This window comes from Ipomoea triloba, chromosome 15, assembly GCF_003576645.1.
Source record: "Ipomoea triloba cultivar NCNSP0323 chromosome 15, ASM357664v1".
Classification (NCBI taxonomy): domain Eukaryota; kingdom Viridiplantae; phylum Streptophyta; class Magnoliopsida; order Solanales; family Convolvulaceae; genus Ipomoea; species Ipomoea triloba.
The window spans coordinates 13,536,326-13,561,473 of NC_044930.1; the positions used below are offsets into that span (position 1 = coordinate 13,536,326).

At 38.3% G+C, this 25,148-nt stretch overlaps 2 protein-coding genes across 2 annotated transcripts; both read left to right on the forward strand.

Moving 5' to 3' along the window:
- Positions 1–429: 429 nt before the first annotated feature.
- Positions 430–5,251, forward strand: LOC116006544. Its single transcript, XM_031246966.1, has 3 exons — positions 430–857; positions 2,356–3,844; positions 4,010–5,251. The coding sequence occupies exons 1-3, from the start codon at positions 581–583 to the stop codon at positions 4,188–4,190; spliced, it is 1,947 nt and encodes a 648-aa protein (XP_031102826.1). The 5' UTR covers positions 430–580; the 3' UTR covers positions 4,191–5,251.
- An 8,205-nt stretch (positions 5,252–13,456) lies between these two features.
- On the forward strand, positions 13,457–16,129 carry LOC116006175 (pentatricopeptide repeat-containing protein At5g16640, mitochondrial-like). The gene has a single exon (XM_031246463.1). It carries the CDS (start codon positions 13,687–13,689, stop codon positions 15,856–15,858), a length of 2,172 nt encoding a protein of 723 aa, XP_031102323.1. The 5' UTR covers positions 13,457–13,686; the 3' UTR covers positions 15,859–16,129.
- Positions 16,130–25,148: the final 9,019 nt, after the last annotated feature.

Below are 25,148 nucleotides of genomic sequence, written 5' to 3' on the forward strand. Positions count from 1 at the left end.
CATTGTATGACATGAAAGAGAAAGGAGAGAGAAGCATTGGGAGCATATGCAAGAGAAGGGTGCTTGGAACAGTAACCATTCCTTGGGTCACGGCTTCAGGCGTGCGTGCCAACAGGCGCGTACACTGCTGGGCACTGCGGCGCGCCTGACAACTTTAAATATTTATTTATTTTTTTCTAATTTGATTTGTTTTAATTTTTGTTTCTCCTACTCCACTTTTTCTTTCATAATCATATCTATAAAAACTCCTTAAAAACCGTAAAATAACTCCACTACTAAAATGCTCTTATTGATGAGGCAATGGAGTTAAAATACTTGGAGTGCAACAAGAATGGACAACCCCCAACTTCACTCCAAAAGTCCCACCAACGCGCTAAGCCGACCCCACCGGCCACCACCTTTCTTCTTCACGCGGCGACACCTTTCCTCCAATCCAATCCAATCCAATCCAATCCTCCTCTCTTCTCTTCAACTCACTCACCATATTTATCCCACTTTGGCCTTTCACACCGTGGCTCGCTGCTGCTAACTCACTAGTCTACTCTTTCTAATTCTTCGCCGACACTCTCGATTTGATTAGATGAGCGTCTCCGGCGGTGTAGGATCGCCGCCCACGGGGGTGGCTGAGCCGCTCTACGCGGCTGAGAGGATATCGGTTTGGTGGGACATCGAGAACTGCCAGGTTCCCAGGGGCTGCGACCCGCACGCTATTGCACAGAACATAAGCTCCGCGCTGGTGGCGATGAACTACTGTGGGCCTGTCTCCATCTCTGCCTATGGCGACACCACCAAGATCTCTCCTTCAATTCAGCAGGCCCTTAATAGCACTGGCATCGCCCTCAATCACGTCCCTGCAGGTATGATTCATGATGATGCCTGTATCTTTGTGTAGCTTATAGGGTTTTGGAGCGAGAGTGTTGTGTGATCGAGGTGAGTTGTGCAATAGGATGCGATTTTGTTGAATTTTATTTTGTTCAATTTTTTTTATTTATTATTTTTTTTTTGTGATCATTTTGAGTGAAGTGTTAGGCCCTGTTTGGTAAATAATCTGTGGCTTATTTGACTATTATTAGTTGTTTGGTTAATAAGCTTTTTGTAACTCAGAATGTTAAAATTCAAAAGGCTACTCAAAGCAGCCGCTTTTTGAGAAAAGAAATTATACCAAACAGCTAACAGCTAATCTATCAAACAACTTTCTACAATCGGCTAATGTTATCAACAAATCATAACTTTTAACCCAAACAGTCAACCCAATCAGCTAAAAGTCATTTACCAAACAGGGCCTAATCTTTGCTGATGAGTTATATCTCTTTGTGATGAGCTTTGCTGCACAGATGATATCTATGTAGGGACTTGCAGAAGTTTTGCTTGAGTGAATATTGAAACTCTCTTTGACTTCTTAGTGTTGTTTTCCGTTTAAAAAATATTTCATTCTTATAGAGCCTGCTTTTTAATGGATAGTTCATCTTTCATAAATAGGGGGTGGGGTGGGGTTCTTTTGGGGAAAGAATTGGAACAACTTTCTAAGTGAATATATTGATATGTCTTTACATGGCTCAAGTTAAACAATGATCCTCTAATTTCTTTATTTTTGTGATTGCAACTTTGGAGCTCGCCGCATTTCCAATTTCTTGGATTATAAGTTTTTTTTTTTTTTGAATCTTTGGAAGGTATATTTGGAAAGATCTAATTAGTTCATCCAAGTTGGATGTCCAGAATTGTATTAGTTGGGTAGATTCTAGCCTCCAACCTCCATGTCAATCTTTATCAAGCTAGTTTGCTTGATTATCTTCTTGACTGGTGAGAAATAGGGAGATTTTTGTACTCTAATAATTATGATTGATCAATTGATCATTTAGGTTTATTGGACAATGCTTTGTTATGGTCTTCTTTTTTCCTCTTACTGGCAATGTTGTAAAATGCGCTAGGCGCTAGTCGGGGGCGCTAGTCGGGCACCCAGGGGCGCCTAGCGCCTAGGCAGCCGAGCAATAATAATAAGAAAAACAACACACCAAAAGAAAAAAAAAACACTCGGTCGAATTGGCCAACTCAGGTGCCTAGTTAGCCGACTTGGGCACCTAGTTTGGCCGACTTGGGCTCCTAGGCCGCCTAGTTGGCCGGCTGACTAATGTCCGCCTAAGGGTAAAATCCCCTCGGCCTAGGGGCGCCTAAGCGGGTTTTTGCAACAGTGCTGACTGTTAGTATAACTTTAAAAACTGAAGCATGTTGACTGCTCATGTGTTATAATGACCTACTAAACGTTATTTGTTGTTTAGAAGGCATCATATCTTGTTCAGTTTATCACTTTTCATGGACTGCTCATTGAATTGACTATTAACTTTGTATGCATTACAGGTGTTAAAGATGCCAGTGACAAGAAGATTCTGGTGGACATGCTATTTTGGGCAGTTGACAATCCTGCTCCTGCTAATTATTTGTTGATATCTGGTGATCGAGATTTTTCAAATGCTCTCCATCAGCTGCGCATGCGTAGATATAATATTCTTCTAGCACAACCTCAAAAAGCATCAGCAGCACTTGTTGCTGCAGCAAAGAATGTATGGCTCTGGACAAGTCTTTCATCAGGAGGTCCGCCTCTTACTAACATCGAATCAAAGCAGTTTGTCACTAACAGCATTGGAAATGTTTCAAATTGTGAGACATTAGCTATGCCCATCAACATTTCCAGTCAGCAAAACCAATCTGTGGATACGTTCCATGAAAGTCTTTATGCAGTGAATCAGAAGTTCGGCAATCTTGGAAGGGGTCCAGATACTAAATTTAAGAGCAAACAAATTCGGAGAAATGTGACTCTACCTAGTATGTCAAGAACTTCAAGTGCAGTGGTGGGACCTCAAGAAGACCATATTAATGTGAACTTTAATCAACAAGGACAAGGGTACCCTAATCATTTTAATGATTCTCAAAATTTATCTGCTGCTCATAATACAGGAATTCCTTTCACAGGACCTGGAACTTCTCCAAATATCATTTACCCTGGATCTTCTTGGGTGAATCCTAGTAACCCTTTTAACCCTTATCAAAGTTGCCTAACAATGCCAATGAGGCCAAACACACCACCGCCACCACCACCAAGTAATGCACTGCCACCCATTTCACATATGCGCCCTGCACACGTGATGCCTCCCAGGACGGATGTACCTAGCACTGCCTTATGTACTTTAACTAATGCACCTGACATCAGTAGGCTAAAAGTGGGTGAATATCCTAATGACGGATACAATCCTCCTCTTGCTCAACCAAGGAATGGAGGAGAGGTGAGGCCAACTCCCAATATTAATTCTTCTCACCATCTAAACTTGAATGGGCCCCCGAAAGTATATAAACCTCAGAAGAAACAGTCATTTTACAGTGAGAAAGAAGCGAACAGGTATCCACTCTCTGGGCAAGAGATTTTGCCACCGCCTTCCTCTGCAATTGGCAGTAGTAATGTATCTGTTAATGGTGCGTGGGGAGGTTCCACAAACCCTTCCGATTATGTGCTAAGCCTTATGGGGGTTATCATACTTGCCTTGGATACATTAAAAAATGAGAAGATTATGCCAACTGAGGCAAACATTTCTGATTGTATTCATTATGGAGATCCAAGTTATCGTGATACTGATGTTAAGAAGGCTCTTGAGAGTGCAGTTGAACATCAGATGGTAGTAATGCAAAACTTAGGTGCTTTGCAATTATATGTGCGTAAGAATGAGAAATTGTGGAAGTGTGTCAATCCACTTGGTGAAAATCAAAAGGAGTATTCAACAGAAATCTGGGATGAAATCCAGAAATTTCTATCATCTTCTGCTGGACAGTCTGCCTTGTTGGCTACCCATTGCAGGTATAAAGCTACTTTAGCACTTTGCCTATATTTCAATTTTTGTTTTATTGGAAATTTAATTATTATACGAATGAGATTGTCTCTTTTTTTGTATTTTGTTTTGTTTTTACCAAAATCTTTTCATCTGTATTATTCGCATTTATGACATATTCTAATCTTTTTAAGGTATGAAGCAGCCACTGTTATAAAGAAGATGAGTTTAAAAGAGCTTTCTCTTGGAGAAATACTTCAGATCTTGCACATGATTATCAATATGAAGAAATGGATCGCACATCATCCATCAGGATGGCAACCAGTTAAGATTGCTGTTGCAGAGACTAACCCAACCCTGGTCCAGGGAAGTTAGCTGCAACATCCCAACATCAGCTTGTTGATAACTAGTTATGGAAGGGAAGGGCCTTTAGCTACTCTATGGCTTCCTATCGTGATGGAGCTTAACTTGGTAAAATTTTGGCCCTTCCTACTTATCCAGTGAAAACTTCAGTAAGTAGCTCTTTCAAACATTTAAGTCATATAGAGTAGGTGCATAATGTTTTGGATGCCCTTTTTGTTATTTTATTTTTTCCTTGGGAAAGTATAAAGACTGTTTGGTCAGTGGTAAACCGGGCAATCCACTGAGGTTGTTGTCTTGACCATCATCCCATAGTATTTGATCTCGTACTTTGGAGACAGTATACCATGTGGAGACTAGGTCTTGCTTTACTCTCTTGCATGGATAGTAGTTGTTACAAGTTATGGCTGCTAGTTTATATTCTATTGATCTACAACTGCGAGCATCAAATATCTGGAAATTACTACAAGGGAGTTGCCGTTGGAGAACTCAAAAAGAATACATTCTTCAAAAACATATTTGAGGAGGAATCCTATTTGACTTTGATGGAGCTTATAAATCTCGAAGCCATTCATCTCAGAGGAGATAACTGGTTATAGACAGTAATGCAAATATATATGTATAATGTATATGTGTATATATATGTATATGCTGTTGGATCTAGAAATGTCAGAGAAGCATGAAAAACTGGAGGACACAGGTGACACAGCCAAAAGGAAAGGAAGTGATGAATTAGCATGTTATCTTCTGAATATCTGGTGGGAAGTTTGGGCAGATTTGGACTGTTCTATCTGTATTACACATTCAAGATTTACAGTTTGAAAGAGAGTAGAGACAAATGACCACAGAAATCTAAAATTCTAGTGAAACTGCTGTCCAGTGTGTTGGAGGTTGAGCAATTACCCAATAAGATCAATCAAGTACAACATTCAGCTTGGCATACTAAGAAAGTAGACAACCATATGGTAGATTTAAAAGCTGTTTCCTTGTGATGTATTGTAGATATATGCTGTATGAACTGGTTTTATGCTTGTATCTTATAACTTAATAATAAGTTTTCTATTTTTCTGAGATTATTGCCAACCATTTCTATATGGTTATGGTTTTCAGCCTCGCCCTTGTGTGTCAGTGTGTGTACAGTGAAGACCAAGCTGTTCTTGTTGGTTTTCTTTCACTTTTATTTTGGTTATTAGTTTTTTACGCGCACCGCAAGAATGAGATAATGCACAATTATTTTTAAATAAATACTTCAAAGTATATCAATGCAAAATTATATAGGAGATGTTTATGCATGGGTAATCGAATGTTGAATTTGTTTATTTAAATCAGTTCTTCAAAAGTTATGTATAGGTAATTGAATGTTGAATTTGTTTATTTAAATCAGTCCTTCAAAATATATGAATGTAAAATAATATAGGAGAAATTGATTATAATTGTTACTAAAATAAATGTTTGCAACTTTGAAATAACGTTAGTCTAAAAACAATAGTCTAAATAAATACTACTTTTGGTTCGAATTCCTTTTAAGTCTTCTTAATTCTCTTTTGGGTAGCATTGTTATTGTTTTTATCTTCAGTACTTGTCCTCTTCTTTTTTATTGGTAGTGTGTCATGTGCAATTGGGTTGATTGTGCCTTGTTGTGTATATGACTAGGATCTTAGTTGTACTATAAACTCTTTATCTTGCAAGCGCTTGTTGATATTTGGCAGTGTCGTAGATTCTCATGTAAAGTGTTTAACAAAATATTAATATTTTTTTATATTTGTAGAAGGTTCATGAGTAGTACATCTTGTTCTAGTTCCATAACGTGTTTACTTAATAGTAACAACAATGACTTTGCAAGTAGCCCGGATACTTAATTTTTTGTTGTTAAGGTTTGATGCTGATTTTGCCCTTAATCTAAACAGGTTGAGTTTAGAAAATGAAATGAATTGTAAATTTATATTAGTTCTAATATATCAGATGTACAATAAGTATTTTACATACAATATCAATGAATGCTGCAACGGTGACTATTTTTGAAAATTTTCCATTTTTTGATTTGCAAGATTGATTGCAGTTTCGATGGATCAAGTGTGTCACGATGTTCTATTGCCCTACATTGGCATTTTTAATATTGAGTTTTAAATGTAGCTTGTAAGATAATGATCTAATTAACATTTACATATTATTATCAACGTAAAAGCATACTAATTCTTTAGGTGTTATGCTCGAGTTACTTTTGGTTCAACCATTATTGTTGAATGACTTCTTGTTAATAAAGAAATTCCTAGTTTATATAAGGAATAAAATTAGATAAGGTAGTAAAAATTAGTACATTTTAAATCATCTTAATAAAGAGATGTGATTTACCTTTAAAGTGAACAACTGTAATGTAATCCAGAGATATTAGAGGGTAGTTTTCCGCTCCAATTTCTTGGATTATTTGAATACCCTCTTTGTCAACAAATTCTCCCCAAGTAGTTAATATGATTGACTTCAAACTGTTTTTTATTTTTTTTCATGGTATTAATAAATACTTGGTAAATAAATATATAACATATTTTGTATTATAACTTTGATATTTAATTACAGAGTAAATACCAGTGGAGGTCCCCCGACTTTGATGACACCGCCACTTTTAGTCCTCAACTTTCAAATCAACCACTTTTAGTCCTCCGACTTTGATGTCACTGTCACTTTTAGTCCTCAACTTTTAAATCAACTACTTTTAGTCCTCTTACTTTTTGTTTCTAGCCGCCTATGGTCTTTTCTTTACAATTGGACATCTAATGTCATTTTCTCAAGGGCAATTTAGTCATTTCATAATTATTGTATTAAGTATTATGTTTCCTCATCAGAATAATTGAAGAAACCCTATTCTCCACTCTCCTTTGTTAACACTAAATTTAGACCAAATGACTGAATTGCCCTTAAAAAATGACATTAGATGTCCAATTGTAACGAAAGGACCATAGGTGGCTAGAAACACAAAGTAAGATGACTAAAAGTTGTTGATTTAAAAGTTGAGGACTAAAAATGGCAGTACCATCAAAGTCAGAGGACTAAAAGTGATTGATTTAAAAGTTGAGGACTAAAAGTGGCAGTGCCATCAAAATCGTAGGACCTCCACTGGTATTTACTCTTTAATTACAATATAATGTAAAAAGAAGACAGTCGACAATGTAGTAAATATAATTAATTAATAACTTTGAAGTTAAAGAATCTTTGTATTGTAGAAAATATATATAATATAACTAATCAGTCGACAATGTAGTAAATATAATTAATTAATAACTTTGAAGTTAAAGAATCTTTGTATTGTAGAAAATATATATAATATAACTAATGAAATCATATCTCTTTTTTTAAGTTTTTGATAATGAATAATTTTTTGTGAATAAAGACATTGTAGACATTTAATTCTAAATTAAAGAAATGCATATGTATTATTTTTAATTTTAGATACTAAATTATTTAATTTAATAGGAGTAATAGAGTGTGGTAATTACTTTTCATCTGCCACAATGAAGTATTGATTTTTTTTTATTTCCATTCGTTGTTGAGACAAAATTTTTTGGAAGTTTGTCAATGACAGTTGTTACAATTGTTGTCAGCGATGATAATAAATAATTCAAAATTTATGGTTATAATAGATATTGTTATAATGATATAGTAAAAATTAACTTACAAATTTTTTTTAGAAGTTTTCATGCACGGATAAAATTTCGAGAATGATGTGTAAACTTGTTCAATTGGAGATAGTGGATGTCAACATTGTTAATTCTTTGGACAATGATCCTACCGTTTAGAGTTTAGGCGTAGTTGTATTTCTGATCAACTTTGTTGTTAGGTCGCGCATGTCTGACAATGATGTAAGGGCAATTTTGTCCGATAAAAAAATAATAGTACAATATTTGTAAAGTAATGTACAAAAAAAAACTAAAATCAAAATAATATGAACAATTCATTTTAACAAACAATTACACCAATATTTTTTAGTTCCCCTTAGGGGTCTAACTTTATTAGCTCTTATTAGATTTGTAGATATGGAAGATAGGTTTGATATGGTACTTGTCTATGTGCAATGTTTATGTGTACAATTACAGTAGTTTTTTTTTTTTTTTTTTTTTTTCATTTTTATAAATGATTGAGATTATATGCATGATTTTTTTTAATAATTTTTTTTTGTGTTAGAAGGAACCCCGGAAGTGGCTACTTCACTCTGTAGACAGCAACGCCCCACTCGTCTGTCGGGAACAAGTCCAACATATTCTCAGGTGGTTGATCCAAAATCTTTGTGCCCCATCTCCCAATCTATTCCAGGTTGGCTAAGAAATTAGCACATCTGTTCCCTTCTCTCCAAGTGTGAGTAATCATCGTGACACCGTTTAAGGAAATGAGTATATTACAATTCCCAATGAGAGTGAACAGGTCTTGATCGTGGTCCGAATCTCTATTGATTGCTATTAAAATAATAGAAAGAAGAATAGTGATGATATTATTATTCCATAGAAAGCTTCAGATTACACACCAAATATATATAGGCAAACAAAAGGCATTGGAAAAGTACTGTACAATTAAATTGTCTAAGAAACCTAATCTTCTTCTCAATGCACAATAGCTCTAGAGTAAATATCAGGCTACCCAAGAAAAACATTTCCAACCCAAAATATTTTCTAATACCCCTCATCAAGCTGGAGCATATAAATCAAATGCTCCAAGCTTATTGCAAATGTATTCAATCCTAGGTCCTCGAAGATATTTAGTGAGAATATTAACAAGTTGATCATTTAATCCAACAAATGTTGGAATGATGTCTCCGGATGCAACCTTTTCTCAAATAAATTGACAATCAACCTCAATATGTTGGTTCTCTCATGGTAGACATGATCGGATGCAATACGTAGAGTTGCTTAATTATTATGTAGAGTTGCTTAGTGGGGGGCTTTGACTTGTGTAGTTTTCAACAGAAATTGCCTCCCTAGTTGAAGGATCCAGGTAGTTTCACCATTCCTTGTATCATTGGAGGTTTTGTGGTGGGTAGTGCTTTGTGTGATTTGGGAGCCAGTGTTAGCCGTATTCCATACTCTCTTTGTAAGAGGCTTAACTTGGGTAAACCCAAGCCTACCACTATGGTTTAGGGTTTAGGGTTAATTTGTAACATCTCTCTTGATTTGTAACAGCCACTATTGTTGTGGCATTAATATGTAATGTTCGTACTCTATATAGTGGAATGAAAAGGATGATGGCGAAGCTATTCTGCTGCATACTCTTTGTCTCTTTAATTTGTCTCTATACTCTTACTTTTACTGTTCTTATTATATTGCAACAATACACCAACTAAGAAGTTAACGGGCTAACAGGCAATACACTCTAACAATATCCAAATTATAACACTCAGTAGCCCCTCCAACATATCCTATTTCATTTCTTTTATGGCAATAACCTTGTCTTAACTTCAGAGTAAAGTTATTTGTATAATTTCTAAAAACATAAATAAAACAAAGACAAATCAAATGAACACTCTTAATGTGATTTCCAATAAATTTTAAAATCTAATATAACAAAATAAACTAATATGTGATTCCCAATTAATAATTATGATATGTTGTCCACACCATTTACACTATATACTTCAAATTTCAAAGGAAAGGGAAATGCATTGCATAAAGTGAAACAACTCCCCCACAAAACTAGTTCAAATTGCATGTGGTCCCTAGAATATTAATATATATACAGAGAATTTCAAATGAAAGGGAACCACCAACCCCTCACAACAAAGAAGTGTACGACAATCAGTAGACAATCAAGGACAACGACGCCAAATATTTAAATGAGCAGCACATTCATTTACTTTTTTCACTCCATACACACAAATCTCAGAATACATACAAGAAAAAAATACACTAACATTCGACTTTTACTAGGATTTTTGTTGTCGCCTTCTCCCATACCATCTATTGCCCTTGCACCCTTTGTGCTTGCCCCCTTCGTATTTGGTCGAATTTGCTTTACAATTTGTTTGAATTTGGTCGGATTGAGATTCGCTATTTGCTTTTAGGTTTTCTTATTTTACTTTGTAAAACATAAACTCTGCGAAAAGGGTATAGGAGAACAACAAACATAGAACTATGCCTTAGGTGATAACTTGTGGAAAAATTTTATTATATTTGAAATTTTAATATATATATATATATATATATATATATATATATATATATATATATATATATATATATATATATGGTCTGGCTCCCATGAGAACTATGCCTCAAGTGATAACTTGTGGAAAAATTTAAACCATTAATCTAGTAGATCTAACAATTAAAAATAATGAAAAAAAAAGATTAGGTCATTTTTATAAATATTACACATTTCAAAAGTTTATAATATTTATGAAATTGACCACAGTCCTATTTTTACTTGATTTCCTATCCATTAGATCTTGTTGATCGATGGTATGAATTTGTCCATAAGTTCTCACATGAGGAATGGTTCTCATATGAATTGAATTCTCTCTCTCTCTCTCTCTCTCTCTCTCTCTCTCTCTATGTATGTATGTATGTATGTATGTGATAGGGACAAATTCTCGGTCTGACCTGTCCGATCTCTCGGTCTATACCTTTGATCCTCCAAAGATCGACCTTGTCCCGGTCTACGATGACCGGATATAGTAACATCCCGACCTGCTTTAGGACCCTGTTGGGGTTCGAGCCCTGGCTTATCCGGGGTTTTACACCTGGGCGTTATGGGATTGGACCGTTATGCAGATCGGAGCATGCTTAACACGCGTCAGGCATGCCGCTAGGCCGGAACTCTCCCCAAGGCGACCTATAAAAGGCGCATTTATTGCAACGAAGAGGACTTTTGGCTGTTTTTTCAACTGAATAGCTAAAGAGACTGGGAACCTCTGACCCACTGTCATGTAGACCAGTTTTGTGTAGGGTATTCTCACTTGTACCCCGTTTGAGTATAAATACAGTATATTTTTACCGTATAACCATATTTTACCATACTTATAGAATGCATCTTTTGATAACATGTTTAATTGTAAAATATTTAATATTACTTAAAGTTGAAGATGAATATATATATATGTATGTATATATATATGTATGTTATATATATATATGTGTGTGTGTGTGTGTGTGTGTTATTTATTTAAATAAATATTTTTAAAAATTTTAATCTTTTTTATAAGTTATAATTAGGTAGGAGATTCTCCATCTTTGGATAACCTCCTTGGAGATAAGGATGGGAAATTTTTCCCTTCCCTGTGCCGAGATGAAGACAAGGATAGGGATGGGGGAGAAAGTCAGGGACGGGGACAAGGGTATGCCCCCCACCCCCGCTGCGCCTATTGACATCTCTAGGCTTTGTTGTTGAGGAACAAAGACGTTTATGTCCGCCTTCATTTCAGAGCGAGAAAACTACATGATGGAGACCTTCCTTAGATTTAGACGTCTTTGTTAATAACTAGTGTAGTTTTCCATCAATGGTAATAACTACTAGCCATCACCGACAACTAGTGGCTTCTTTTATTTTGATTAGAATAAAAAGTAAAATAAAAATGGTATAACTTTATTTTTAAAAACTTTAAAATAAAAAATAATATAAAATAATTGTACACCTAAATTCATATAAGTATCAAGTCGCTAAATGTTAACTTAGTTAGCATCACATCAACAATAACCTGTTGAATATGTAATATTGGAGTCTAATTGTATTATTTTGTCTAGATTGTGGGAATTTATTGATTTTATTTCAATTAAGAGACCTAATTGTACTATTCATTGGATTTAAGGGATCAATTTGATACTTTTTTCTTTGAATAAAAAACTAGAAGAGGAACCCTTGGGGCTTAGTGTAGTCATTGGTCGCCTAACTTGATCTCATGACGAAAGGCGGCAATGTGGGGTTTTGAATCCCACTAAAAACATGAAAAAAAAAAACTCAAGATGATAGAATGTTTGAATTGGAACCTTTGTGTGCGTATAAAGACTAGGGTATGACCAGTGAGCCGATTGCGCGACTCACAATTTACTTATGTAGTGACTTTAAGAGTGGGGTCTTGTGGATTTAGGATTAGTCCGACAAAACTATGATCACTTAAGTATTAAAAAAAAACACTAGAAGAGGCAGCCCCATAGCATTGGTCTACTCAATGAAAAACCCTCTAATAAAAATGAGTCATAATAGAACTGCATATATAATCAATATTTTAAACTTTATATATATAATACTTTATATATCATAAATGTAGTACTTTACAGAAAAACTGCAATAGGCAATTTACACAACTACGCATGCCAACCAAACTAGTTATAAATGTAGTACTTTATTGCATGAATGTAATACATATTATGGAGTGAATAAAGTAATAACATAATAAAATTGCATATATATATATATATATATATATATATATATATATATAATACTTTATAGCATAAATGTAATACTTTATAGTAAAACAGTATAAATAGTTTGTAAGAAATAATATTACTAAGTCAACATATCATAGAATTTAGATAAAAACGTGTATGAGACCGTCTCACGGATCCTTGTCTGTGACGGGTCTAGTCAAGATCAAATGTAATACTTATACTAAAAAAAATATAATACTAATAAGGAATAAAATGTTTATTGTTTATATGAAAAAATAAAGGGAAAATTGCACTTTTCGTTCCTAAATTATACGATAATTGTATAATTCGTACCGAAGTGTTGGTGATCATTGGGCAAAAAGTGAACACGACCAACACTTTGGAACGAATTCTACAATTACCCTATAACTTAGGGACAAAAATATAATTTTTCCAAAAATAAAATACTTTTTAAAGAAAAATATAATATTTTTATATTTTGATTTAAAAGTAATACATTTTTTTCTCAAAAGTATTATATTTTACCTTATAAGTAACAAATACATGCCAATATTACTTATAAGGGAAATGTAATACTTTAGATTAAATGTAGTACTTTTAAATCAAACAATTTTAAAAGTATGACATTTTTCCATTATAAGTAACAAACACTTTATTAATATTATATTTTTTAGTATAATTATGACATTTTCATTTTTGATCCGACCTGATTCAACACGTTTCACATATAAGGATTTATGAAACAGTATCACACAAATACGATCCTCGAATTTAATTTTTTTTGACTTGACAAAACTCATGAAATGGTCTCACACCAAAATTTGTCCTAGAATTAAGACTTACTTTCAATTATAGGTAGAAGGTTTGGCCATTTGATTTCAACTATTGGACCCCTTCGGTGCAGAACTAACGTTTGGAAAAACTAGAAGAGCGATAAAGCACAGAATTGGTTCTCATCCTGAAATTTATCAACTTAATTTTCAGGTAAAAGTTCGATCTTTCAAGTTTTAATTTTTTCTTAATTGAGTAAAGCTACTGTTAAAGAAGTATAGATACGGAGTGTGTGTTTATACAGACGCATGTATGCATAAACAGTCAACTATAGTGTTTGGAGAGATTGCAACTCTTCAGAATCAGCCCTAATGGCTGTAAAACTCTCAGCTTCAAACCTTTCTAAGAAAATTCCGGTATGGGTTTATCAAAGTCTCTGTCTTTCTTCCCTTTCATGTGCAAATAGTGTCCAAATTCCCCGAGAAATCGATAGAAATTTGCCCAATGTTTCTGAGTTTGTAACAAAGATTCAAGTTTTGAGGAATAAACTTCTCCCGGATACCTTAATCAATGTTATTGATTCCACCGCTGATTTGGAATCTTCGTTGAAGCTGTTCAAATGGGCATCCCTTCAAAAGGGGTTTCGCCACACTGCTGATACATATTATAGGATAATCTTGAAATTGGGTGTGGCAGGAAAGATAGAGGAAGTTGAGGGGTTTTGTAATGAGTTGATGAGGGAAAAATGCCCAGGTTTCGAAGAAGCTCTTGTGGCTTTGATAGATGCTTTTGTTAGGAACCATAGGCTTAGTGAGGCTTTATGTATAGTTTCTTGTTTACATTTCTGTGGTTCTAAGCCATCTATTAGTGTATATAATCAGTTACTGGATGCACTTGTCAAGGCAAAGAAAGATTTTAAGGATGTAGTATATGTATATAAAGAGATGGTGAAAGCTGGAATTGTACCAAACACTGATACACTAAATTATTTGTTGGATGCTTTGTTGGAGGCTGATCGGGTTGATTTGATGTTGGATCAGTACAGAAGGATGGATAGCAAAGGGTGTAAACCTAATAGTAGAACTTTTGAGATAATCTTAAGTGGACTTGTTGCCCGGGATAGAGTTGGTGAATCACTTGTCGTTTTAGATCAAATGTTTAAATCTGGATGTGAACCTGATTTGAGTTTTTATACCTCTATATTGCCTGTATTTTGTGAAATGAATGAATTAGAGGTAGCGAGGAGGCTGTTTGCAATGATGAGATCTTCGAAGATATCTCCAAATTCATCGATCTATGAGTCTATGATACGGTGTTTGTGCGAGAATTTTCTCATGGATGATGCGGTGCAACTTGTGGAAGAGATGATTTGTAGTCATCTCGTGCCTAATGAGTGTGTTCTTGCAAGTATAATTGACGGGTTATGTGAAATGAACAAGTTGGGAGAAGCTAAGAAGTTTTTGGAAGATTTTAATGTTGTGAGTGCTTCTCCTTATAATGTTCTTCTTGAAGCATATGTCGATGGCGGTGATTTTCTTGTTGCAAAAGATCTGTTCGGTGAAATGTTTGAGAAGGATGCAACAGATGTATGGTCTTGGAATATCCTTATTAGATACTTATGTGAAAATGAGAGGATGAATGATGCGCTGAAATATCTTGGTAAGATGATTGTTTCTTCGGCTACCCCGGATGCTGCTACTTATTCGGCTCTTATCATCGGCAAATGCTTATCCGATGCATATGAGGATGCCTTGACATTGTTCCGAAAAGTCTGGGCCGAATCATGGGTTCTAGATCACGAGTCATACAGTCAACTTGTTGAGTCTCTATGCCGATGGAAGAGGGGCCAAGAAGCTGTGGAAGTGTTTTCCCTAATGTCTAGTAAGAGGCGTGCTCTCAAGTCTATATCGTTTGATATGCTTATGAAGGGCACTTGCGATTGTGGAAACACTGCTCGGGCAATTAAATTACTATCGTTGGCTTATTACTCTGGAACGCCCCCTTCGACTGCCACTTACAACAGCATTATTCGAGGCCTCTCTAAACAAAGCAAGGTAGATCATCTCCTTGTAATGCTTGCTAGAATGACCGTAGAAGGTTGCACTCTGGACAAGGAAACGTATTGCACGCTAATAGAGAGCATGGGCTCGCTAGGTCGTTCAGAAGATTGCCTTCGATTACTGAACTCGATGTTCAATGAGGGTTTATCACCGAATTCCGGAACACTTGCTAATCTGCTCTCGTACTTGACGAAAAACTCTCAATTGCACATGATTTTGCCTGTAGTGGATAAACTCGTTTCCAAATTCGGTATGTGTGATTCGTCAGCGTATAACGTGTTGATTAGAAGCCTTTGGAGAGGGGGATATCGAAGCAAGGCGGGCCAATTGCTGGACTTGATGTTGGAAAAGGGTTGGGTTCCTGATGCTGGTACTCATGCTGTGTTAATGGGTTCTGTTGACAAAGATGAGAAAGATACTGAAATATGTGTCTGTGAAGATAAAGTTATCAGCATACTTGCAGAAGGATTAGCAGAATTCTGAACCTAACGGGGATAATATTGCCCCTAATACAAGTAGAAGAAGCTATTTATAGGTTTCTGTTCTTTTAGAATGCAGATTACGGGCTTGTTTGGCAATCAACGGTTAGAATGCAGATTACTTCGACTCAAAATCATCTTATTTTATCTTGTTCTTCCATTTGGCAAGTAATTTAAAGTAAATTTTAGTCATTTGTGATATGGAAAGACAATTGCTATTCTAAAGTATCTCCTGCAAAACGTTCTGTGGAATAATAAAACACGAAACTGCCGAATAACTTGTGGTTTGATGGCATCAGTGTAGGAAGGTCTCAGATTTGAGTCTCATCCCATTCAAGTGTTGGCATAATTTGTTGAGCAGATACTATAGGATTCTTGAAATTACAATTGGGGTGGTTCAACTGTATCACATTAATTAAGAATAAAAAATTAGTGTGTTTCAAATAATGTTTAAATACACTTACGTAGAGGCCCTTTTGGTTTTATCGCCACACGGTAGTCAGATAAAAATATGAAGAAGTTATTGGACCTAGTAACTACACTTGCATTAAAATCAGAACCATTTACAATGAGATCCCAAAGGGTATTTATATAAGAATAATGAGCCATTACAAGGAAAGCAAGAAAAACGTAACAAATCCAATATTAGGAAGGTTACTTAAACTGCCCAAACCGATATAAATATTGCCTAATATGGAATAGGAAAGGATCCTACCAAATCTGTAAAGATTCCCCGCGAATCCTCTGTTCGCTGCCTCTAAGTACCGCACCCAATCGGGCACAACGACAAGACTGCCTACATCAGGTGGACTCCTCTGGTATTCGTACCCAGCCCATCTGCTGGTAAAGGTGGTCAATCGACGGGCTCCAGGTACCGAGGACCCTTCAGACTGGTACCCTAGTCGGCGGTATTCATCAAGCCCTATTTGAAATTTAACGGTTAACGAATTAGTTAATGGATACTACGTATTAGATTATATTAACTATTTATAGAGAAAAGTTTGATAAAATTATATTTTTAATGTTTAACCATTAACATGCAAAAAGACTTATAAAGACAATTTAGTGGATAGTAGATTGTATTAGCTATTTATAGAGAGAAGTTTGATAAAATTAGATTTTTAATGTTAGCCATTAACATGCAAAAAAACTTATAAAGACACAATAACAATTTAGATTTAAAAAAAAACTTATGCCCAAGAGGGAAAAAAACCTTTAAGCAGGGAGATGGAGGGAAAAATGGGGCAATAATTTTGTAAATAATTTGAACTTAGTGAAAGTAATAACACTATAGAGTGCATCTCGTGATACGTATAAGTGCAAGGAAATTGTCTACCTTTACAATTTATAATTATTATTTTTTTTTGTTTATGATTTTTTTTTATAATTTGGTTTAGGAGTTCACTTTAGAGTTTTAGTTATTATTTTCCTTTAGAGTGCACCTAATAACAATATAAATTACACCCAACAAAAATATAAAATCCACCAAACGATATCGTTAATTATATCGAATGTGAAATGATAAAGTACACCCAACAAAAATATAAAACACACATCCTGGGGAGGTGTGTTAGGGCCAATTTGCTTAAAGAGGAGGAGATTTTGATCGTAAGACCAAGGACCTTCGTCAAGGACCCTCTTGATATCAAGTTCGTGGAAAAAATAGAATAATTGGGTGATACTTCTCTTGCTTAAGTGCGAGAAGATTGAAGAGAGAGGATTTGGCAAATCAACCGAAACCTCAAATATGTACTCTTTCTCTCAGCCGCATTGTTGCGCCTGCACCGGACTTCCGCCTACGGAAATTCAATCGGCACAATTTACGATTTTGTAGTAGCCGTTTTTAGATATAAGTCCACAATGCACTATGGACCATGGTCATAGTTGATACGGCAGTTGTGTTGAAAAGATACTGCAGTTGCGCGGAACAGAGGTCGTTCATCCGTTCAACACAACTGCAGTATCCGTTCAACACAACTGCAGTATCAGTTCAACACAACTGCAGTTCCAAACAGATGAAACGGCCTCTGTTCCACACAACTACAGTATCTGTTCAACACAACTGCAGTATCAGTCATGACCACACAACTACAGTATCTGTTCAACACAACTGCAGTATCAGTCATGACCCATGGTCCACGGTATAACTACTGCTAAAACCAAGCATGTGAAATAATTAGAGACCAAAATAACAATTCACCAATAACTTTTTTTTGAGTACTATTGATTATGTTACAATGTAGTACCAAAGAGCCAATAGCACTTCCATTAAGGCTCGAACTCACCCCCTCCCATGTGGGGTGTAACCGGGTGCCATTAGACCACAAGGCCAAATTCACCAATAATTTAAATTTTTTTTCTAAAAAATAATAATTATTACCTATTAACATCGGGCACAGCATTGCACGGATTACAAAGAAACCTTCAATTTATGGTAACATGTTACTGACCTATTGCAATGTTTACAAAATCGTTAGTTATTGCGTAGACCATAGTTGTACTGTGTGAAGTACAGTTCAAAAATAATGTTATTTATGTATAAAAAAAAAATTCACGCAATCTATTACAACATAAATTTTTATAATTTATAATGTATATTATTCTAAAGCATAATGTGCATTATTTTAACTCATAATGTACATTATTTTACCGTAAAAATTTTATTATTTTAACACATAACTAGTATTATACCCGTGCGTTGCACGGATGAGATTAACGGTTTGGAATAAACCAATCGAATATTTCAAAAAAGGAAACTACCTTTATGGTACACAACATTTGTAGTATAATTACTACTCTCACTACCTTCGGTTGCTATCAAAATTCGTAGAACTTTAGAGTTGCTAATCCTTGAAGCAGCCACGTAATTGATAGACATTTAAACCCAACTTTAGGGTTGCTAATTGATAGTCATTGCGTATGATAGCATTAAAGGAAATTGTCTTCTTTGAAATTTAAATGTCAATCTTGTATCAGTAGGGGTCATTGACATCCTTGGAATCAGGACAATTTGGCCAGCATTATTCCTTATGACAATCTTTGCTTCCACAACATGATCAGATAATCTGGTAATGATTAGTCTTGTACCATTACAGAGACCCATTGAGTGATCTATGTTTCTCAATAACATGACCGGAGATCCCACCTTTAAAGTTATTAGGGATGCCAGAAGCTTTCAACTCATTTAGGAATTCCGGAGTGTGCATATCAGCTAGGATACCACTGTTTGAATCATATTTACACACAGCATCGCAACTTAGATATGTCTTGCTCTCAGCACGCAACATGCAAATCACTCATATATTCATTGATTGCATTGACAACGTCTAGAGTGGGAGCCAAAATTGCCCGATTTATACCCATGCGATGCACGAACTATAATTATTCACGTCTCAAGTAAAGTTATTTTGATATTAACATACTTAAAGGCATTACTTTCAATCAACAAGTTGCTGGGAAAATATTCTCTCCAGTTTTAGGCGTTTTCTGGCCTCTTTTAGTTTCGCTATTTTAGCTTCCTTTTCCGCCGGCGACTAGCCGTTGGTGGCGGTCTGCCGAGCATGGCATCGGCGACGGTGCCTCCGGCTCGCATGGAGCAGCCATCGGACGAGCCCATGGCGGAGGGAGACTCTACGACACGTTCCAACAAAAAGTTCAGAGCGATGAAACGCTCTTTTGCAGACACTGTGAGCGATCAACCACCACCCTTGGAGGAAGACCTCATGCTAGCAGATGGAAACGAATGGGCGTTTGAAGATCCTGAAGTGGAATCCGACGACGATGTGGAAATTCTGGATGAATCCGATGACAGACCCAGAGTACGCATCTCTAAGGAAATCAGAAAAGAAATCTATAAAGAATGGAAACTTGCGCTGATCATTCGGTACCTTGGGAAGAGCTTAAACGCCAATATTTTGAACCAGCGAATCCCGAATATGTGGCGCCTGCAAGGTAAACATAACCTTATGGATATTGGGTTTGGGTGCTTCATCATCCGTTTTGATAATAGAAAATATTATCTACATGTGTTGCTTGACGGCCCTTGGAAAATCTTTGATAACTATCTAGTTATTCAAAGATGGGAGCCGGAGTACAGACCTAGAACGGCGCGGCTCAAGAAAATGGCGGTGTGGGTTCGACTTCCGGAACTTCCGGCTGAATATTTTAGAGACGATTTAATAAAATTGATTTTGGAAAATGTTGGAAAACCGTTGAAGCTGGATCGAACAACCCTTGTGAAAGAAAAGGGACGTTTTGCTAGAGCAGCAGTAGAGGTCGACCTCAACAAACCTTTGGTGACGGAAATCTGGGTGCGTGATTCCGTCCAAATGGTTGAGTACGAAGGCCTCCATGTGGTCTGCTTTGGATGTGGAGTAGTTGGCCACCGTGAAGAGGCTTGTCCGCTAACTGCGCCCAAAACTCCCGTATCAACAAACATGGAGACTAGCGTGACTCCCGAACAAGATCCCCAGGGTTCAAAACAGTCGGAATCTCCACCGCCAACCAAGAGCCCGGTGCCGGAGAAACGCAAGTATGGGACCTCGATGTTGGTCACGAAGAAAAATAAACCGACTAAGCCGCAAAAAAAACCGCAGATGCCAGCGAAACAGAAGGGGACGCCCGTGACCTTCCATGGCAACAGATTCGGTGCGTTGGCTGAGGATTACACTGTTGGAGAAGAGACTGCTTCGACTAGAAGGAAGGGGTCAGCCTTTGAAGTGGGTGAGAGTTCCAAAAACAAATCAGTGTACCAAGCCAAAGCCCCTCAACCTCAGAACCGCCACTCTCAACCTCAGAACCATCACCCTCAACCTCAGAATCGTCAACCACAGCCTACAGCCGGGCGTTCCGCTTCCAACGCCAAACCGCGTCAACCTCCGCATGTGCAGAAGAGCAGTCGGGGAGGTGGTCAGGTGAACTCGAGAGGCAGATGTAAGTAGTACTCTAACAGAGGTAATCGCTCGGGATCGGGTGAGGACTCTAACGCTGCTAATTGGCGTGACCAATTTGATCGTGGCAATGTTTTCCATTTCGGTGGGCATGCGCCTACTGTTCAGAAAGATATGGACCCGAACCATTTTGGCCAGGGTCAGCCTTCTTGCTCTACGCACGGGGATGGCGGTGACCAAACCTCCCCTTCGCCGACGAGTGCTCCATGAAGATCATTTCATGGAACTGTCGTGGCATCGTCAACGGTCGTGTTAGGAAGCATGTGAAAGAGCTCCTGTCCACTTCCAAAGCCGATGCTATTTGTCTTTTAGAAATTCGCTCAAACAGGGCGAATAACATGATTAATATGTTATCCAATTTAGGATATTCTAAACATTTTATGGTGGAACCTCTCGGCTTTGCGGGTGGTCTCATTCTTTTTTGGAAGCAAGGTCACATTGACCTCGAGGTTATCCATCATAATTCCCAGGCTATCCATACTAGATGGAAACGCCATACAGATGATATTTTTATAACTTTTGCCTATGTCCGTCCTAACCTTTTTGCCAAGAACAGGTTTTGGGATTACTGTAAAACCCTCTCGTCCACCATTCAGGGTCCTTGGATGGTTCTGGGGGATTTCAACGACATTGCCTCTAGCCTTGATCAATGGGGTAGTGACACCCTTAATAATAATAGTCTCCAGAGGTTTGTGGATACGTTCAACGCCTGTGGCCTGATTGATCCGGGGTTGTCAGGGGCCAAGTTTACATGGTTCCGCACAGTTGCAAACAGAGTTACTCAAATGCGTAAGCTAGACAGGGTTCTGTGGAATATCCAAGCGCAACTGGCGTTTCCGGAGGCAAAAATTGCGGTACTTCCCAGACTTTGTTCAGATCATAGCCCAGTCATGTTTATAGAAGAAGCTGGTATCCCACCGGCCAGAAACCTCCGCCCGGTTCGCTTCCAGGTGGCTTGGTTGATGCGAGATGACTATGACACCATATGGAAAGAAGCTACGACGGGAGCAGTCCAACCCATGGAATCTATCATCAAGACCGTTACGAAGAAAAGCATGCAGTGGAACCGCAACGTTTTCGGCAATATCTTTAACCGAAAACGTAATCTCGAAACCAAGATTCAAGAAATCCAAAATGCCAACAACTTCGGTATCTCGACCGACCTCCAAAGACGGGAAAGGAACCTTATCTCAGATTTAAACAAGGTCCTTGACCAGGAAGAAGCTTTGTGGTTCCAAAAGTCAAGAATGGAGTGGGTGCGGGATGGAGATAGAAACACACGCTTCTATCACAATGCGGCTGTCATTCGGAGAAATAAAAACCGCATTAGATTCCTCAAAGTTAATGGTTCTTGGACAGATAACCCCTCTCTGCTGTCTGATCACATTACTCTCTACTTTACTAACCTTTTTTGTAGGGTGGACACTAAAAGGGTGGATGAATGGAATGGGACGTTAGAAGGTCAGACTATCTCCAACAGACAGGCCTCCAACTTAATGCGTCAAGCTTCCTTGGGAGAGGTTAAAAAAGCCACCTTTGGAATCAAGAAATATGGTAGCCCTGGTCCTGATGGTATTCCAGCCATGTTCTATCAGCATTTCTGGGAGGAAGTTGGGCCAGCTCTCACGAGAATGGTCAACCAGGCCTTGGAACATGGGACAGTTCACAAGTCACTTCTGCAAGCTTTTATAACTCTTATCCCGAAAAAAGATGCTCCGGAATCAGCGGCGGATTTCAGACCTATTACACTTCTGAATGTGGCCTTCAAAGTTATCTCGAAAGTCCTGGTTAATAGATTAAGACCAATCATGTGCCAGGTCATCGGCCCTCACCAAAACAGCTTCTTGCCAGGCCGTTCCACCATGGATAATGTAATTCTGACCCAAGAGATCATCCACTGCATGAATAAGAAGAAAGGAAAAAAGGGCTCTATGATTATCAAAGTGGACCTCCATAAGGCCTATGACAGCGTTTCCTGGTCTTTTCTTGAAGAGACTTTAAGGGGTTTTGGTTTCCCGCGAACCTTAATCGACCTTATTCTCTACTCCCTGAGTGAAAGCGATATCTCCATTCTTTGGAACGGAGGTCGCCTTCCAGCCTTTCGTACCGGTCGTGGTCTTCGCCAGGGTGACCCGCTGGCTCCATATCTCTTCAACCTGGTGATGGAGCGACTAGCGTTCTCTATTCAGAACAGAGTCAACTCCGGTAACTGGAAACCTATCCATATCTCGAGAGGAGGGATAGGTATTTCCCACCTTTTCTTTGCAGATGACCTTATGCTTTTCGGAGAAGCAACAGAGAAACAAGCAGCAGTCATGCTAGATTGCCTGAACGAGTTCAGCACCGCCTCGGGTCTCAAGGTTAACCTTTCTAAATCTCTCATCTTTTGCTCACCTAATTTAAATGCAGGTTCTAGAATGCGGATGAGCGAGATTATGGGAATTCCAAATTCCCCCGACCTAGGATCTTATCTAGGGATCCCGATGCTCCACAAAAGAGTCTCCAAGAACACTTTCAGGAATGTTATCGACAAAATGCAAAGAAAGCTCTCCTCTTGGAAAGCAAATTCACTTAGTATGGCGGGGAGAAGAACGTTGGTTCAGGCGTCGCTAGCAACAGTTCTTACTTACTCAATGCAAGTCATGGCCCTACCGGTAAGTACCTGTAATGAGATTGACAAAATTTGCAGGAATTTCCTATGGGGGCACGACGATAACACAAGGAAAATCCATTCTGTCAACTGGTCGGATATCTGTAAACCCAAGGAGAAGGGTGGTCTAGGTCTTCGGAAAGCCCGCGGCTTTAACCATGCTTTCATGACAAAGATGGCTTGGCAGGTGTACAGCAAGCAGGACAAATTGTGGGTGAAAATACTCAGGGATAAGTACGTCAAACAAGACAACTTCCTCCACCTACCCGCCGGGACAACCGATTCTTGGGGCTGGCGAAGCATTCTAAAAGGTAGGAAGGTGCTGGCTGAGGGTCTTAAATGGGAGATCGGGAGTGGAGAATCCATAGACTTCTGGCATGACTGGTGGTCAGGTCGTGGCCCTCTAGCAACTGCAATTCCAAATAATATTGTGGCTAATGCGGGCTCATGTAAAGTTAGCCACTTCATTACAGAGCAGAATGGTTGGGATTTTCAAGCCCTTGAGCAGATACTTCCCACCAACGTCATCATGGACATCAGGGCGGTTCCTTTACCGCTCGTAGGTACTCAGCAGGATGCCCTTGTTTGGCCGCATTCGGAATCAGGTAAGTTCTCGGTGGCTTCGGCTTTCTCTTTCATTTCAGGTCAAGAAGAATCGGAGGCGTCACATGCTTGGATTTGGAGACTGAATTGCGTGGAGAAAGTGAAGCTGTTCATCTGGAAAATCGCCTCCAACGGTCTCCTAGTCAACTACGAACGAAGAAGACGCGGCCTTGCGGAAGTAGCAGATTGCCCGCGTTGCAGATCTGGAGACGAGGACTTGGATCACCTTTTCAGACACTGCGACTTCGCTTCAAGCTGCTGGGACATTGCAACCCCGCCACCAGGAGTTACTACGAGCTTCCATATGCCTATCACCCAGTGGATTGAACAAGGTTGTACCAATACTCAACAATGTGGGCTTGGAATGAGCTGGAAGTCATGCCTCCCGTACATCCTTTGGAACATCTGGAAAGCAAGAAATAATGCCGTCTTCAATGGCATCGTCATGCAGCCGAGCGAGGTGATGAATCACGCCAAGAGGGAGGCAACTGAGGCTATACATCTCCTCACGAAGCATAATGGTCCCTTCCGGGCGAGTCAGATTTGGGTTTCTTGGACTCCTCCGGGTCCTGAGGCCGTCAAATTAAACACAGACGGCGCTAGAAAGATGACATCGGGCTTGGCCAGTGCAGGGGGGTTAATCCGAGATCACCACGGTAATTGGATTGTTGGCTTCTCGTCAAAAATTGGGAATACGAACAGCTTCATCGCTGAGCTCTGGGGAATGCGAGAAGGCCTTTTAGTTGCAAAGAATAGAGGGTTTGAGAACCTCTCTATTGAGTCCGACTCTGAAGCTCTTGTCATTGCCCTTGGAAATGATTGGAGTAATTCTATGGAAGCTAAGACATTGATCTCGGACTGTAAGTCCCTTATGGACTCCTTTCAACAGGTCAACATCAACCACGTGCTCCGAGAAGGTAATCAATGTGCAGATTGTTTAGCCAACATTGGGCAAACCTCAGACTGGGGTACTACGCTGTGGGATGATCCTCCGGAGGTCCTGCAAGTGTTGCTTGATCGTGATAAGCGTCAGATTGCGACTAGTAGACGGCGCTAAGGTGCTGTTTCGCTGCTTGGGGTCCTTGACCCCTT

Coding starts and splice junctions, on each gene's coding strand:
- LOC116006175 (XM_031246463.1), top strand. CDS start 13,687: ATGGCTGTAAAACTCTCAGCTTCAAACCTTTCTAAGAAAATTCCGGTA.
- LOC116006544 (XM_031246966.1), top strand. CDS start 581: ATGAGCGTCTCCGGCGGTGTAGGATCGCCGCCCACGGGGGTGGCTGAG. Junction 858..2,355: donor CCTCAATCACGTCCCTGCAG/GTATGATTCATG, acceptor TATGCATTACAG/GTGTTAAAGATGCCAGTGAC. Junction 3,845..4,009: donor TTGTTGGCTACCCATTGCAG/GTATAAAGCTAC, acceptor AATCTTTTTAAG/GTATGAAGCAGCCACTGTTA.